The 14,271-nt window shown below is 39.6% G+C and overlaps 1 protein-coding gene across 3 annotated transcripts in view; it reads left to right on the top strand.

The window, feature by feature from the left end:
• HIBCH (3-hydroxyisobutyryl-CoA hydrolase) overlaps positions 1–14,271 on the top strand; it is a 145,619-nt gene that overhangs the window by 103,560 nt on the left and 27,788 nt on the right. For all 3 annotated transcript variants that reach the window (XM_021076263.1, XM_021076264.1, XM_021076265.1), the window contains 3 exons: positions 1,092–1,178; positions 6,519–6,577; positions 7,308–7,389. In XM_021076263.1, coding sequence (XP_020931922.1) covers positions 1,092–1,178; positions 6,519–6,577; positions 7,308–7,389 — 228 coding nt within the window. The remainder of the gene's footprint in view (positions 1–1,091; positions 1,179–6,518; positions 6,578–7,307; positions 7,390–14,271) is intronic.

Below are 14,271 nucleotides of genomic sequence, written 5' to 3'. Positions count from 1 at the left end.
AGTTTTCTCATAGAGGTTGCAGTTTCAGCTGGGCTTGAAAGTGAATATTGTTGGGAAAAGGTATTCTGGGTGGAGGAAACTTGAGTGAGCAAACCCATAGGGGTAGGAAATCATTGGCTCTGTCTTAGGAACAGAAGTCCATTGGGCTGAGCATAGGAACAGGTGTGTGAGGGATGTAGATGGAGAGTTGTTGGAGGACACAGGGATTGAAAAGGACTCCCTGAACTGAGAAGGTATCTTGAGACCAAAAAAGGAGGCAGGCAGCTCCATATAATCAATGAATCAGTTTATTATAGAGTAACTCATTTGCAGGTGGGATCTGGGGGACCACGATCTGGCAGCATTTGCAGCTGCACTCTGGGAGGGGCCACTGGGACAGTTTTAGAGTTAACCTTAGGGTATGGGGGTAGGTGTTTGGAAACAGGACATGTCTAAGCCAAGATTTATGAATGGGTAACTAGTCTCATGAGCACCAGCAATACTGGGAAGTCAGCAAAAATCTTCATCATGGTTTGGGGACTAACAGAGCATGGAGGCCACCTTATCCTAATGATTATTAAATCATATCTGTTAATTAAAAAGCCCCTGATGACAGAGAAATGATTTACCGCTTAGTACAGTCCTGGGTAGGGTCAGTGGAAGGACGGGAGGAACCACATAGGCCCAAGATGGTATCAGTTATGTTAACAGCCACCTGAGAGTTTTGTACATTGATTGCGCCTTGAATCTAAGAGCCATTAGTCATATATGGAAATTTTAGTTAAAATTAATTGAAATAAAACTTATACTTTGGATCTTTTGTTGTAATACCACGTTGTGAGTATTCAGTAGCCAGAGGGAAACAAAGATGAATGTTTTTTGTCCTCTTCAGTTTCTTTCACCTTTATGCATTCCTTGCCAGGCAGTGTTTGCTTTCTGGGAACTTTTCACCTTCAGTGAAAAATTTTCTTCATTTACTCAGCTGAAGAGAGAGCATCATAATTTTAAGACAAGGATTTTTTAAAAGAATGTAAGATTTCTAAAAAAAAAAAAAAAAAAAAGGTCTGTGTTGCTGTGGGGTTTTTAAATGTTTTCCTTTTCTCCCGCTGTAGTTGGGCATGTTAGAAGATGATCTGTTAGCCCTGAACTCTCCTTCAAAAGAAAATATTGCAGATGTCTTAGAAACTTACCACACAAAGGTAATCTTGTCAATATTCTAACCTCAGATTTTAATTCATGGGGAAGGGGAGGTATTAAAAAATCAACAGTTGGTGAATATTATAGTTTGTGGATATAAATACATGTACTGTGATTTATTTACTTTAAAGCTTGAGAGAAGGATCAGTGCTTCACAGTTGTTATGATGGCTGAGATGACTTCTTTGCCGTGCAACTGCATAGCTTGTTTACTCATTGCTGCTGAACTTCAGTGCATAGCCTTGTGATTGGCCTTTGCCAAGGGCATGTCTAAAATAGAGATTCAGGAGTTCCCGTTGTGGCTCAGTGGGATACCTGACTCATATTCATGAGGACACGAGTTTGATACCGGACCTTGCTCAGTGGGTTAAGGATCGAGTGTTGTCACAAGTTGTAGTGTAAGTTAAAGATGTGGCTTGGATCTGGCATTTCTGTGGTTATGGCGTAGGCTGGCAGCTGAAGCTCCGATTCTACTCCTAGGGTGGGAACTTCCATATGCTACAGGTACAGCCCTACAATTAAAAAGTTTTTTTTTTTTTTAAACAAAATGGAGGTTCAGTATTGACACTATCTGTGGAGCTGCTAAAGTGAACCTGGTATATATCTAAATATAATAATAAAGTACATTGCAGTGTTTACTTTTAACTCTTAATGTTGTCTAACTTAAAATTTCTTTTGAGTCAAGAATCTATAAAAGTGCTACATGACTTATAGTTAAACATGATAGTTTGGATACATGCTCCCTCCTGAAACCCCACTAAAATTATAATAAAGGAGTGGGAAAAAAAGGTGTGAATCCATAAAGAGAAATAGAAGAGGAGAGAGTGGCAGGCATGAGATGTTTTGTAAGCTTGAAAGTGGAAGTATGATGGCACTTACTTCAGTCCTGAGAGCATGAAAATCTTAGCCTTCAGTGGGACAAGCCAGTAGAATCAGGCCAGTTCTTGCTGTAGACCTTTTGGAGGGTACCAGGTCCATGTGACAGGCCTCACTAAGGGCAGGGCTAGGTGAGGTGCTCTACTGGAAAAGAGGCGGAGATACTAACTGGGAAGATCTCTGGCCTCTTCCTAGTTGGCTTCTAGAACTCTTACATATCATCTGCCTTCGTCACTTTCGGGAGCTATAACAAAAACATCAGCAGTTCCCTTTGTGGCTCAGCGATAACAAATTGGACTAGTATCCATGAGGATGCAGGTTCGATCCCAGGCCTTGTTCAGTGGGTTAAGGATCCAGCATGGCCATGAGCTGTGGTGTAGGTCACAGACTGGGCTGGGATCTGACATTGCTGTGGCTGTGGTGTTGGCCGGCAGCTACAGCTCCGATTTGACCCTCTAGCCTGGGAACTTCTGTATGCTGCATGTGCAGCCCTAAAAAGAAAAGAAAATACCATAGACTTGGTGGCTTAAATAACAGAGATTTCTCACAGTTCTCAGGGCGGGGAAGTCCAGGATCAAGGTGCCAGCTGATTAGGTTCCCCATGAGGGCCCTCTTCCTCTTTTGCAGGTGGATGCCTGCCTGCTGTATCTTTACAGAGCAAAGAGAAAGCGAGCCCTCTCAGGTCTCCATTTATAAGGGCACCCCAAGTCCTCACCTCCACCTAGCATCACAGTGGGGTTAGGGTTTCAACATGAATTGGTTGGAGGAGGCACAAACATAGTGTCCATAGCACCATCCTACTCCCTAGCAGTTCATTAGAATAGAAAGAAAAAAACCTTCAGCTGTTGACATTCAAGGAGAGGACCACTCTAATGAAAGAAACATCTAGGCCCTTGCCTAATGATCTCCTAAAGCATCAGACAGTTGACAGTCCATAGCCGTTAGTACTTCACATAGAAAAATAAGGATCACCAGGTATAAAAAGCCAGAGACTGGCCAAAACAAAAAAGGCACTTGAAACAAGCAGACAGTGCAAGGTGAAGAGGGAAATTTAACAATTTTAAGTTTTTTTTTTTTAATTTTGAGGAAAATAGTTCATCTGTGAAATAGAAACAGATGTTATAAAGATACATAGTTAAAGAATAAAATGAAATTTAAAATATGATAGCAAGAGAGAGAAAAAAACCCCCACAACAGGTTAGATTAAAACCAGTAGCTAAGGAAACTCTAAGATGGAAAATGGAGAGAAAGGAAAATTAGGTATTATTCCAGGAGGTCCAATATCTCTTAGGAATTTGTAACAGAGGTGAAGAAATATTTAGAGAAGTAGTTCCCCCCCAAATTACCCAGAACTGAAAAAACATGAGTATGGATTGATGGGGCCCTGGATCCTTCATACTATGAATATGAATACAGAGCATGTGAGGGTTTCATCAGGTTTTGTCAAAGTATTGGACAGTCTCTTCTGTCAAGTTGGGCAAATGCAGAATGGCCTGTATAGTGTGTGGGGGTTCAAGGGACTCACCAAAGAGTTCTGTTAAATGTGTAGGTATGTGTCTCTGAGTAAAGTTGTCTTGGCCTTGACTTACTCCATATTTTTCTCAGTGATTTGGATGAGAATGTTGACATCATTTTGATCAGATTGATTTGAAGCTAAGAAAATAAATTAGGTAAACAGAAAAGTAAATCCACTTCAAGTTCACAGCGATCCATTTAATAGTAACAATGTGATATTTAATAGATGTCTGGGGAGACACTCCATGTGTTTTCCTTCACTCTCACTGCTGCCATATTGACACTTCTGACACCAGATGTGTGGTTTTCTACACATCAGGCAGTTCTCCACACACCAGCTGAGTGTCCCGTAGTTCATTTCAATGCTAACAGTGTCTCCCCAAGGTTAGCGTCAGACCCCGTGACTTATGGGCCCAGTCCCACAAGATTGACTCTACTTTGACACCTGTCACAAGTCCCAGGTTGTCACCTGTACTTCTCCCTGACTGGAAATAAATTGAGGTTCTTATGACCCTCCTCCTGGGGTTTGATACTTTGCTAGAATGACTCGCAGAACTCAGGGAAACACTTAACATTTATTACAAAGGATACAATGAAGGATATGAATGAACAGCATGATGAAATGACCCATAGAGTGAGAGAAGGGTCTCAAGCCCAGGGGCTTCTGTCCCCATGAAGTTGAAGGGAACCACTCTCCCTGCATGTTCATCACTCCAGAAGCTCTCTGGAACTCATCTTTTTGGGTATTTACGGAAGCGTCATTACATTAGCATGATTGATTAAATCACTGACCACTGAGGATTGAACTCAATCTCCAGACCCTTGCCCCTCACAGAGGTTTGGGGGAGTGTTGATAGTGAGGAAAGGGACTGAACTTTGTTTTGGTTGGTTCCCCGAGCAACCAGCCCCCATCCTTAGGGGCCTTTCCTATAGTCCCCTCAGTTGCATAAACAATGATGTGCTTGAAAGGGGCTTGTGAAAAACAAAAGACACCCATGTTAACTTCATTTTAGGGACCGAGGACAAAAGAACAAATAATTATAACAAAAGGTGTTCTGCTTAGGGATTTCCATGGGTTTTGGGATCTGTGCGCTTGGAGCAAAAAGTCAAATAGATGGGCAAAGACCAAATACATTTTTCTTACTTTAAATCACAATATCACAATAGGGATAATTGGATTTCAGTTGAAGGTACCAAGTTCATAAGTACAGGATGGGAGGAATGTAGTCTGTGATGATATTACCTAAAAGTTTTAACTGCTCAGGAGTTTCTGTTGTGGCTCAGTGGGTTAAGAAGCCAACTAGTATTCTTGAGGATTCGGGTTTGATCCCTGGCCTCACTTAGTGGGTTAAGTATCCAGTGTTGCCGTGAGCTGTAGTGTAGGCTGGCAGCTGCAGCTCTGATTCAACCCCTACTCTGGAAACTTCAACGTGCCACATGTGTGGCCCTAAAAAGCAAAAAAAAAAAAAAAAATTTTTTTTAACTGTTCGATGTTAAACAGCAGTATAATAGGACTACCCCAAAACTAACCCAGTTACTCCTATTATTTAAATCACTGTATTTAGGAATTCCCATTGTGGCTCAGTGGTAATGAACCTGACTGGTATCCATGAGGATGTGGATTCAATCCCTGGCCTCACTCAGTGGGTTAAGGATCCGGTGTTGCTGTGAGCTGTGGTGTAGGTCACAGATCCTGCATTGCTGTGGCTGTGATGTAGGCTGGCAGCTGTAGCTCCAATTTGACCCCTAGCCTGGGAACTTCCATATGCGGCAGGTGCAGCCCTAAAAACCAAAAAAGGAAAAAGAAAAAAAAAAAAAAGGCATTTTATTCAAAACAAACAAGGGTATGTGGAGCCCTGCTGTTCTTTGATATGATTCAACCACACCTGCAGCTGAGGTACATGTTTCATGCTTTAAGAACGATTTTGATAAACTGAAACTTGTGCCCAAGAAGGCTGTGGGTTGTGAGGGACAGTTAACTGTACTGTGGAAGAGAAGCTTGATTCAAAGAGGGATTAACTAGAACTATAAACATAAGAGGGCTGATTTTTGGTCCAGATTTCTTTTTTTTTTTTTTTTAAGTCCTAATTATAGTTGTTCAAGCACTTAGTGAGTTCTCTTCTGAGTAGTGGGTTTTTTCCGTGAAGGTCAGTGCTACAGGAATATCAGATGTGGTAGGAATTCCTATATTGGGCAGAAATGGGGCAGGATGACTTCTCAGGTCCCTTGCTATCCTTAAATTCATTGATATACTTTAATGATAACATAGTCATATATAATGGCATAAAATAAAAATATAGGAGTTCCTGTTGTGGCTCAGTGGTAACGAACCCGACTAGTATCCATAAGGACTCGGGTTTGATCCCTGGTCCCGCTCAGTGGGTTGAGGATCTGGCGTTGCTGTGAGGTGCTGTGTGGGTTGAGGACATGGCTTAGATCCCACGTTGTTGTGGCTGTGGTGTAGGCTGGCACCTGCAGATCCATTTTGACCCCTAGGAGTTCCCATCATGGCTCAACAGAAATGAATCTGACTAGCATCCTTGAGGATGCAGATTTGATCCCTGGCCTCGCTCAGTGGGTTAAGGATCCAGTGTTGCCTTGAGCTGTGGTGTAGGTTGCAGATGGGGCTCAGATCCCGCATTACTGTGGCTATGGTGTAGGCTGGCAGCAGTAGCTCCGATTTGACCCCAGCCTGGGAATGTCCATATCCTGTGGGTGCAGCCCTAAAAAGGAAAAAAAAAAAGGAGCATTTTTTGCCATTGATACTTTTAAGAGCTAGCCTGGAATAATATATACTGTTTGAATTTTGAACATACGATGGTAATTATTTATGAGACTAGATGTAATTTGAAAGTTATCTGTCACAAAGTATATCATTAAGTATGATGAAACTTTTAAGCATTTTTTAAAGATTTGAGTTTCTTCAAATTGAAGATTTTTCTTTTCAAACAGTCCAAGATTGATCAAGACAAATCTTTTATCCTTGAGGAACACATGGACAAAATAAACAGGTACTTAAAGAGAGATCTTAATTATATCTATTCCTTTGGAAAGACTATATTAAATTGAATTTACTAACACTGTAATTGCATTGGGTTTGATAATGTACCAATTCTGAGATCAGATAGGATAGTGTTTTTGTTTTCACTTACCGTTGAAAATAGCTTCCTGCCCACTCTTTTGGGAGAAATAAATTCATTGTATTTAAGTATTCTATCATGCTTATTCACTTTAGTGCAAAACATTTTTTTCTCCTTTAGTGAGGAAGAAAGGCTGGAAAGTAGCAATTGAATTACCTTATCTTTTGTATTTGCAAAGTCATGTTCTCTGAAGGTCTTGTCAAGCTGATCAACAAGAGTTTTTGTGCAGTAATTTGAGAGAGTGACTGACTTAAAGAACACAAGAAGAGGATAGCTATTAGAAAATAAGACAATTATCTTTATGTTTTAGAAGCATCAGTTTTTCACAGTGAAGACATCATTTATTTACATATAATTGATGCAAGAAAGCAAAAAAGAAAATGTAGGTTTTATTTCACAAATTAGTGTGCAGACACTTACCCAGAGAAACAGTGTTCTGTTTCATCATCCTATAAACAGGTTGGAAATATTTTCATTATTGAATTGGGGTTTAGGAGAGGCCTGTGCTTAGATTCATTGTTGTCGTTTTAGAAAAAAAAATTGCTTGCACATTGTTGAAATCATGTTGTTTTCTTTTTGTTCTTGTTTTTGTTTTTTATAGTTGGTTCTCAGCCAATACTGTGGAAGAGATTATTGAAAATTTGCAGCAAGATGGTTCATCTTTTGCCCTAGAGCAGTTAAAGGTAATATATAGATTGTTTCTGCCCTGAGTGTGGTGAATTCCTGTAATAGGGAACCCTCTGAGGGGCATTAGAGCTCCAACTGCACAGTTTCTTTCCTGAGCTCAGTTGAGCTTGGGAAAGTAGTTCCCCAAAACTTTTATCTAAACCCAATGCCTTGTCTACCTGCTGGATGTTGACTGCAAAGCTAAGCCGTTTTTAGATTCTTTGAATGTAATGAGAAGGACTTCATAAGCGTGATTCATCCCCAATAGTCCCTTTTGTCTTAAGGGAGAAATGTTCAGGGATGTTTTTATTAAAAGGGTTGGATCAATGGAGGAACAGTTACCTAACAATAAATTGCAATTGTGACATTAATCTGTAAGTTCTGTGTAACATGCAACACATCAGTATTTGGTTTTTGTTAACAGTAGGTTTAATAAGAAAATGATCCTTTTTAAACTGGCAAGAGGCTCCATCTACAGCCATAACTGAGTCTGAAGCAGTGTTTCTATTAGGTACAGAGTATTAGCAGTGTCCTGTTAGGTACACTTTGATCTTTCTTCAGCGTGACTCAACTGATAACAGCAGAAGAAACGCTGTTTTGTATAAATGAGTGCACATGGGATACGGACATTCTTGGAACTATCATGCGATTATAAAACTTGGGGTATTTTAGAATTCTAGGCAAAGAAAAGTACGTTTCCTCATACCAAAAAGAAAAGGTGGCTCGTCTTTATTTGATAGTATTTTTCAACTTATAGGTATAGGTGTAGCATTTCAGTTGTCAGGAAACTTATTGACAAAAAAAATTAAGTCTTATCTGTGAAGAGGAAATAATTTCCTCATTCTTAGGGAAATGTTAGTTTGCCTCTTAGGATCTTACTCAGTATTGGAATTCTATTAACTTCCGAGGATAGGCATAAATTAGAGCAAGTAGACAAGTCATGTATTTCCCTAAGTCACAGAAGTAATGTTACTATGACAACTTTCTCATTTGATACTTCAAGGAGTCTGACCTGAGTGTTAGTTCTCTTGTTTTTAGAGCAATATAGAAACCAGCATTCCTGGTTTGTTTGTTTTTCCTCAGCAATTGGGCCTGATTAAGTATGTGCTTAGCAATTTCATTTGAAAATAGTTATGCAGCAATCCTCATAGGCTGTATAATGTCATTTTAGGTACAGATGGGCAACTAACTGTATTATTTTAAAACCACTCGCCTATCCCAAAAGTGAAGGATAGGACTCAGATGGTCTTTCAATTTCCCTCCCATTCCTCTGACAGTATATTTATTTTGCATTCAGAAAAGAGTACTTTGGCAAGCCACCCATCACAGCTAGGATTAGCAAAAGCACTCTCATTGGAAGAACAGATTTTCATTTTCAGTCGACCTGCTCTGGTGAATGAATGCGGTTCCACAGTATTAGCATCTGTTAGCCGTAATATAATAAAATGGGGATCAAAAATTCTCACTGAGGATTCCCTGACAGAGCTTATATAGGGCTCCTTTAAATTATGTCAACCAGAAACACACCAAAAACGCTGCAGGAGAAGATAATTGTTAGTGCTTCAGTGACAGGTTTGCAGATCACATGTTTGAACAAATAAAGAATATGCTAACACTTGTGTCAGTAAGCCTTGAGGATTGCTCCTAACCCCGTGGGCTCTTCAGGGATTCCTTCTTTTTTCTGCAGGTCCCAGCGATCTAGTCTGTGTTCATGTTTGAAGTTGCAACCATCTACTCTGTGTCTTAGAGGTTCTTTTCTTTTTAGGATTGTCCATGTGGAATCTTTTCAACGTACTTGCTAATCATTAAATGAAAACACAAAGTTTTTTTAAAAATCATTTCTTTAGATTTTAACTATCAATCACTATAGGATAACATATGGGCTAAAGAAATGATAAATATGGGAAGTTGTAAACTCTTTACAACTGATGGAATTTTCATAGAGCCTTATTTTATGGCCTCTAGTGCTCTTTCGTAGATTTTCCTCCAAAGTTTCAATCCCTTCCTTCCTTCTAATAATGCTTAAAATTGAAATTCATCAAACCTCCTTTTAATCTCTTAATTTTTCATGGTGCCAGGTGATCCATGTGAGTTAATGAACTGTTTAAATGCCCTGGTGGGTAGCTTATATTAAAGAAACTTTAACCAAAGACTCCAATTTCGATACTCTCACCATTGTGTGTTTGTTTCAAACACATGTGACATAAAATTTATCCACCCTAGCCATTTTTAAGTGTACAGTTCAATATTAAGTATATTCAGATTGTTGTACGACCAATCTCCAGAACAGTTGCAACTTGCAAAACTGAAAATTTATACCCATTAAGCAATAACTCCCCATTTCCCTCTTCTCCAAGTCCCTGGCAACCACTATTCTACTTTCCTTTTCTATGCATTTGACTGCACTGGACACCTTGCATAAGTGGATTCATACAGCATTTTTCTATTGTGACTAGCTTATTTCACTTACCATGGGGTTTCCGGGTTCACCCATGAGGCATTTATCAGAATTCCTTTTTAAGGCTAGTAGTATTCCATTGTGTGTTTATGCCACGTTTTGTTTTCCCATCCGTCTCTTGTGAGCATTTGGATTGCTTCTCCCTCTCTACCCTTATGAATAATGCTGCTATGAACGTGGGTATACAAATTTCTCTTTGAGACACTGCTTTTTTTTTCCAAGTATAGTTGATACCAATATTATAAATCATTATTGTGACCCAGTCTCTCACACACACACACACATATATATACATACACACATGTGTACACTTCGTTTTTTGTATTGTTTTCCCTCATAGTCTATCCCAGAAGAATGGATATAGTTCCCTGTGTTATACCATAGGACCTTATAGTTTGCATCTACTAATTCCAAACTCCTTGTCCATCCCACTCCTTCCCCTCACTTGGCAACCACAGGTCTGTTCTCTATGTCTGTGAGTCTGTTTCAGTTTTGTAGTTAAGTTCATTTGCCCCAGGCACCATTTTACTTCCCACCAACCACAGTGCACAGAGTTCCAGTTTTTTTTTTCATCCTTGCCAACACTTGTTCTTTTAATAGCACCCTAATGGCTGGTGGGTGATACCTCATTGTGGTTTTGATTTGCTTTTCGCTAATCGTTAGTGATATTGAGCCTCTTTTAATATGCTTATCGGCTATTTGTATTTTCTTTGGAGAAGTGTTTATTTAAGTTCCTTCCTCATTTTTTAATTGGGTTTTTGTGTTTTTGTTGCTGAGTTGTAGGAAGTGCTCTCCTGTTTCAGTCTCCCTTTTCTGGTCATGAGACTAGCAGGCTCGCCAAAGGAAAACATGTTCTTTGGGCCAATGAAAGAAGTATTTCTTTTCTAGAGTTATAAGTGATGTCAGTAATCAAAGGAATCATGAACAGAAGAGATCAAGCTACCCCCTCACCTCATCCCCCAGCAAGGATGCTAAGCCAAGGAAAGAATTTAAATGGGTCACCAGTCCCTAAGAGGGCTGGGGAATGAAGTCCACAGCCAAGAGAGACAGTGGGACAAGAACAGAGAGCAGTGAGTCAAGTTGGTGTCCAGGAAGATGGTCCTGAGCGAAAGGCCAGGAAACCAGTTTTACTTTTGACTTGTCTTTGAGATATTTTCTTGTTATTGATGTAGGGATACTCTGCTATGTTAAAGGCTTAGAGAGAGATTATACTTTCCTTTCCCAGTGTTAGAAAACTTATTCTTTAGAATGTCTTCTTTCTAATCACCAATGTGAGATTTATGTATTTTTTTTTTTAATTTTAAAATGCTCATTTTGTGAAGAGTAAATGAAACGCAGTTTTTGCTGGAAGAAGTTAACATATAAGTATATGACAGACCTTTGTAAAGAATTCACGTACGGAAAAATTTGGGGAAAAATAGGAAAACGGAGTTCCTGACATGGCTCACGGAAATGAATCTGACTAGCATCCATGAGGACACAGGTTTGAACCCTTGCCTCGCTCACTGGGTTAAGGATCCTGCATTGGAAAACTAAGAATGGTAATCAGGGCATAGGTTTTTTTTTTTTTTTTTTTTTTTTTATTTTCCCACTGTACAGCAAGGGGGTCAGGTCATCCTTAGATGTATACATTGCAGTTACAGTTTTTTCCCCCACCCTTTCTTCTGTTGCGACATGAGTATCTAGACAAAGTTCTCAATGCTATTCAGCAGGATCTCCTTATAAATCTATTCTAGGTTGTGTCTGATAAGCCCAAGCTCCCGATCCCTCCCACTCCCTCCCCCTCCCATCAGGCAGCCACAAGTCTCTTCTCCAAGTCCATGATTTTCTTTTCTTTTTTTTTTTTTTTTTTAATTTTATTTTCCCACGTACAGCAAGGGGGTCAGGTTATCCTTACATGTATACATTACAATTACAGTTTTTCCCCCACCATTTCTTCTGTTGCAACATGAGTATCTAGACATAGTTCTCAATGCTATTCAGCGGGATCTCCTTGTAAATCTATTCTACGTTGTGACTGATAAGCCCAAGCTCCCGATCCCTCCCACTCCCTCCCCCTCCCATCAGGCAACCACAAGTCTCTTCTCCAAGTCCATGATTTTCTTTTCTGAGGAGATGTTCATTTGTGCTGGATATTAGATTCCAGTTATAAGTGATGTCATATGGTATTTGTCTTTGTCTTTCTGGCTCATTTCACTCAGGATGAGATTCTCTAGTTCCATCCATGTTGCTGCAAATGGCATGATGTCATCCTTTTTTATGGCTGAGTAGTATTCCATCGTGTATATATACCACATCTTCCGAATCCAATCCTCTGTCGATGGACATTTGGATTGTTTCCATGTCCTGGCTATTGTGAATAGTGCTGCAATGAACATGCGGGTGCATGTGTCTCTTTTAAGTAGAGCTTTGTCCGGATAGATGCCCAAGAGTGGGATTGCAGGGTCATATGGAAGTTCTATGTATAGATTTCTAAGGTATCTCCAAACGGTTCTCCATAGTGGCTGTACCAGTTTACATTCCCACCAACAGTGCAGGAGGGTTCCCTTTTCTCCACAGCCCCTCCAGCACTTGTTATTTGTGGATTTATTAATGATGGCCATTCTGACTGGTGTGAGGTGGTATCTCATGGTAGTTTTGATTTGCATTTCTCTTATAATCAGCGATGTTGAGCATTTTTTCATGTGTTTGTTGGCCATCTGTATATCTTCTTTGGAGAAATGTCTATTCAGGTCTTTTGCCCATTTTTCCATTGATTGATTGGCTTTTTTGCTGTTGAGTTGTATAAGTTGCTTGTATATTCTAGAGATTAAGCCCTTGTCAGTTGCATCATTTGAAACTATTTTCTCCCATTCTGTAAGTTGTCTTTTTGTTTTCTTTTTGGTTTCCTTTGCTGTGCAAAAGCTTTTCAGTTTGATGAGGTCCCATGGGTTTATATTTGCTCTAATTTCTATTGCTTTGGGAGACTGACCTGAGAAAATATTCATGATGTTGATGTCAGAGAGTGTTTTGCCTATGTTCTCTTCTAGGAGTTTGATGGTGTCCTGTCGTATATTTAAGTCTTTCAGCCATCTGGAGTTTATTTTTGTGCATGGTGTGAGGGTGTGTTCTAGTTTCATTGCTTTGCATGCAGCTGTCCAGGTTTCCCAGCAATGCTTGCTGAATAGACTTTCCTTTTCCCATTTGATGTTCCTGCCTCCCTTGTCAAAGATTAATTGACCATAGGTGTCAGGGTTTATTTCCGGATTCTCTATTCTGTTCCATTGGTCTGTCTGTCTGTTTTGATACCAGTACCACACTGTTTTGATGACTGTGGCTTTGTAGTATTTCTTGAAGTCTGGGAGAGTTATGCCTCCTGCTTGGTTTTTATTTCTCAGGATTGCTTTGGCGATTCTGGGTCTTTTGTGGTTCCATATAAATGTTTGGATTGTTTGTTCTAGTTCTGTGAACAATGTCATGGGTAATTTGATAGGGATTGCACTGAATCTGTAGATTGCTTTGGGTAGGATGGCCATTTTCACAATATTGATTTTCCCAATCCAGGAACATGGAATATCTTTCCATTTCTTTACATCTTCTTTGATTTCTTTGATTAAAGTTTTATAGTTCTCGGCATATAGGTCCTTTACCTCCTTGGTCAGGTGTATTCCGAGGTATTTGATTTTGTGAGGTACAATTTTAAAAGGTATCATTTTTTTGTATTCCTTTTCTAATGTTTCATTGCTGGTATACAGAAATGCAACTGACTTCTGAATGTTAATCTTATATCCTGCCACTTTGCTGAATTTATTAATCAGTTCAAGGAGTTTTGGGGTTGAGTCCTTAGGGTTTTCTAGGTATAGCATCATGTCATCTGCATACAGTGACAGTTTGATCTCTTCTCTTCCTATATGGATGCCTTTGATTTCTTTTGTTTGTCTAATTGCTGTGGCCAGGACTTCCAAAATGATGTTGAAGAGCAGTGGTGAGAGTGGGCATCCCTGTCTTGTTCCCGATTTGAGTGAGAAGGCTTTCAGTTTTTCCCCATTGAGGATTATATTTGCTGTGGGTTTATCATAAATGGCTTTGATTATATTCAGGAATGTTCCCTCTATACCCACTTTGGCGAGGGTCTTGATCATGAATGGATGTTGAACTTTGTCAAATGCTTTTTCTGCGTCTATTGAGATGATCATATGAGTTTTGACCTTTTTTTTGTTAATGTGGTGTATGATGCTGATTGATTTGCGTATGTCGAACCATCCTTGTGAACCTGGGATGAACCCAACCTGGTCATGGTGTATAATTTTTTTGATATGTTGTTGGATTTGGTTGGCTAAGATTTTGTTGAGAATTTTTGCATCTATATTCATCAATGATATTGGGCGATAGTTTTCTTTTTTGGTGGTATCTCTGTCTGGTTTTGGAATGAGGGTGATGGTGGCCTCATAGAATGTCTTTG

This window comes from Sus scrofa, chromosome 15 (genome assembly GCF_000003025.6).
Source record: "Sus scrofa isolate TJ Tabasco breed Duroc chromosome 15, Sscrofa11.1, whole genome shotgun sequence".
NCBI classification, from domain to species: Eukaryota; Metazoa; Chordata; class Mammalia; order Artiodactyla; family Suidae; genus Sus; species Sus scrofa.
Note: the sequence above shows the minus strand (reverse complement) of the source record. Positions and strands in the feature narration are given on the sequence as shown.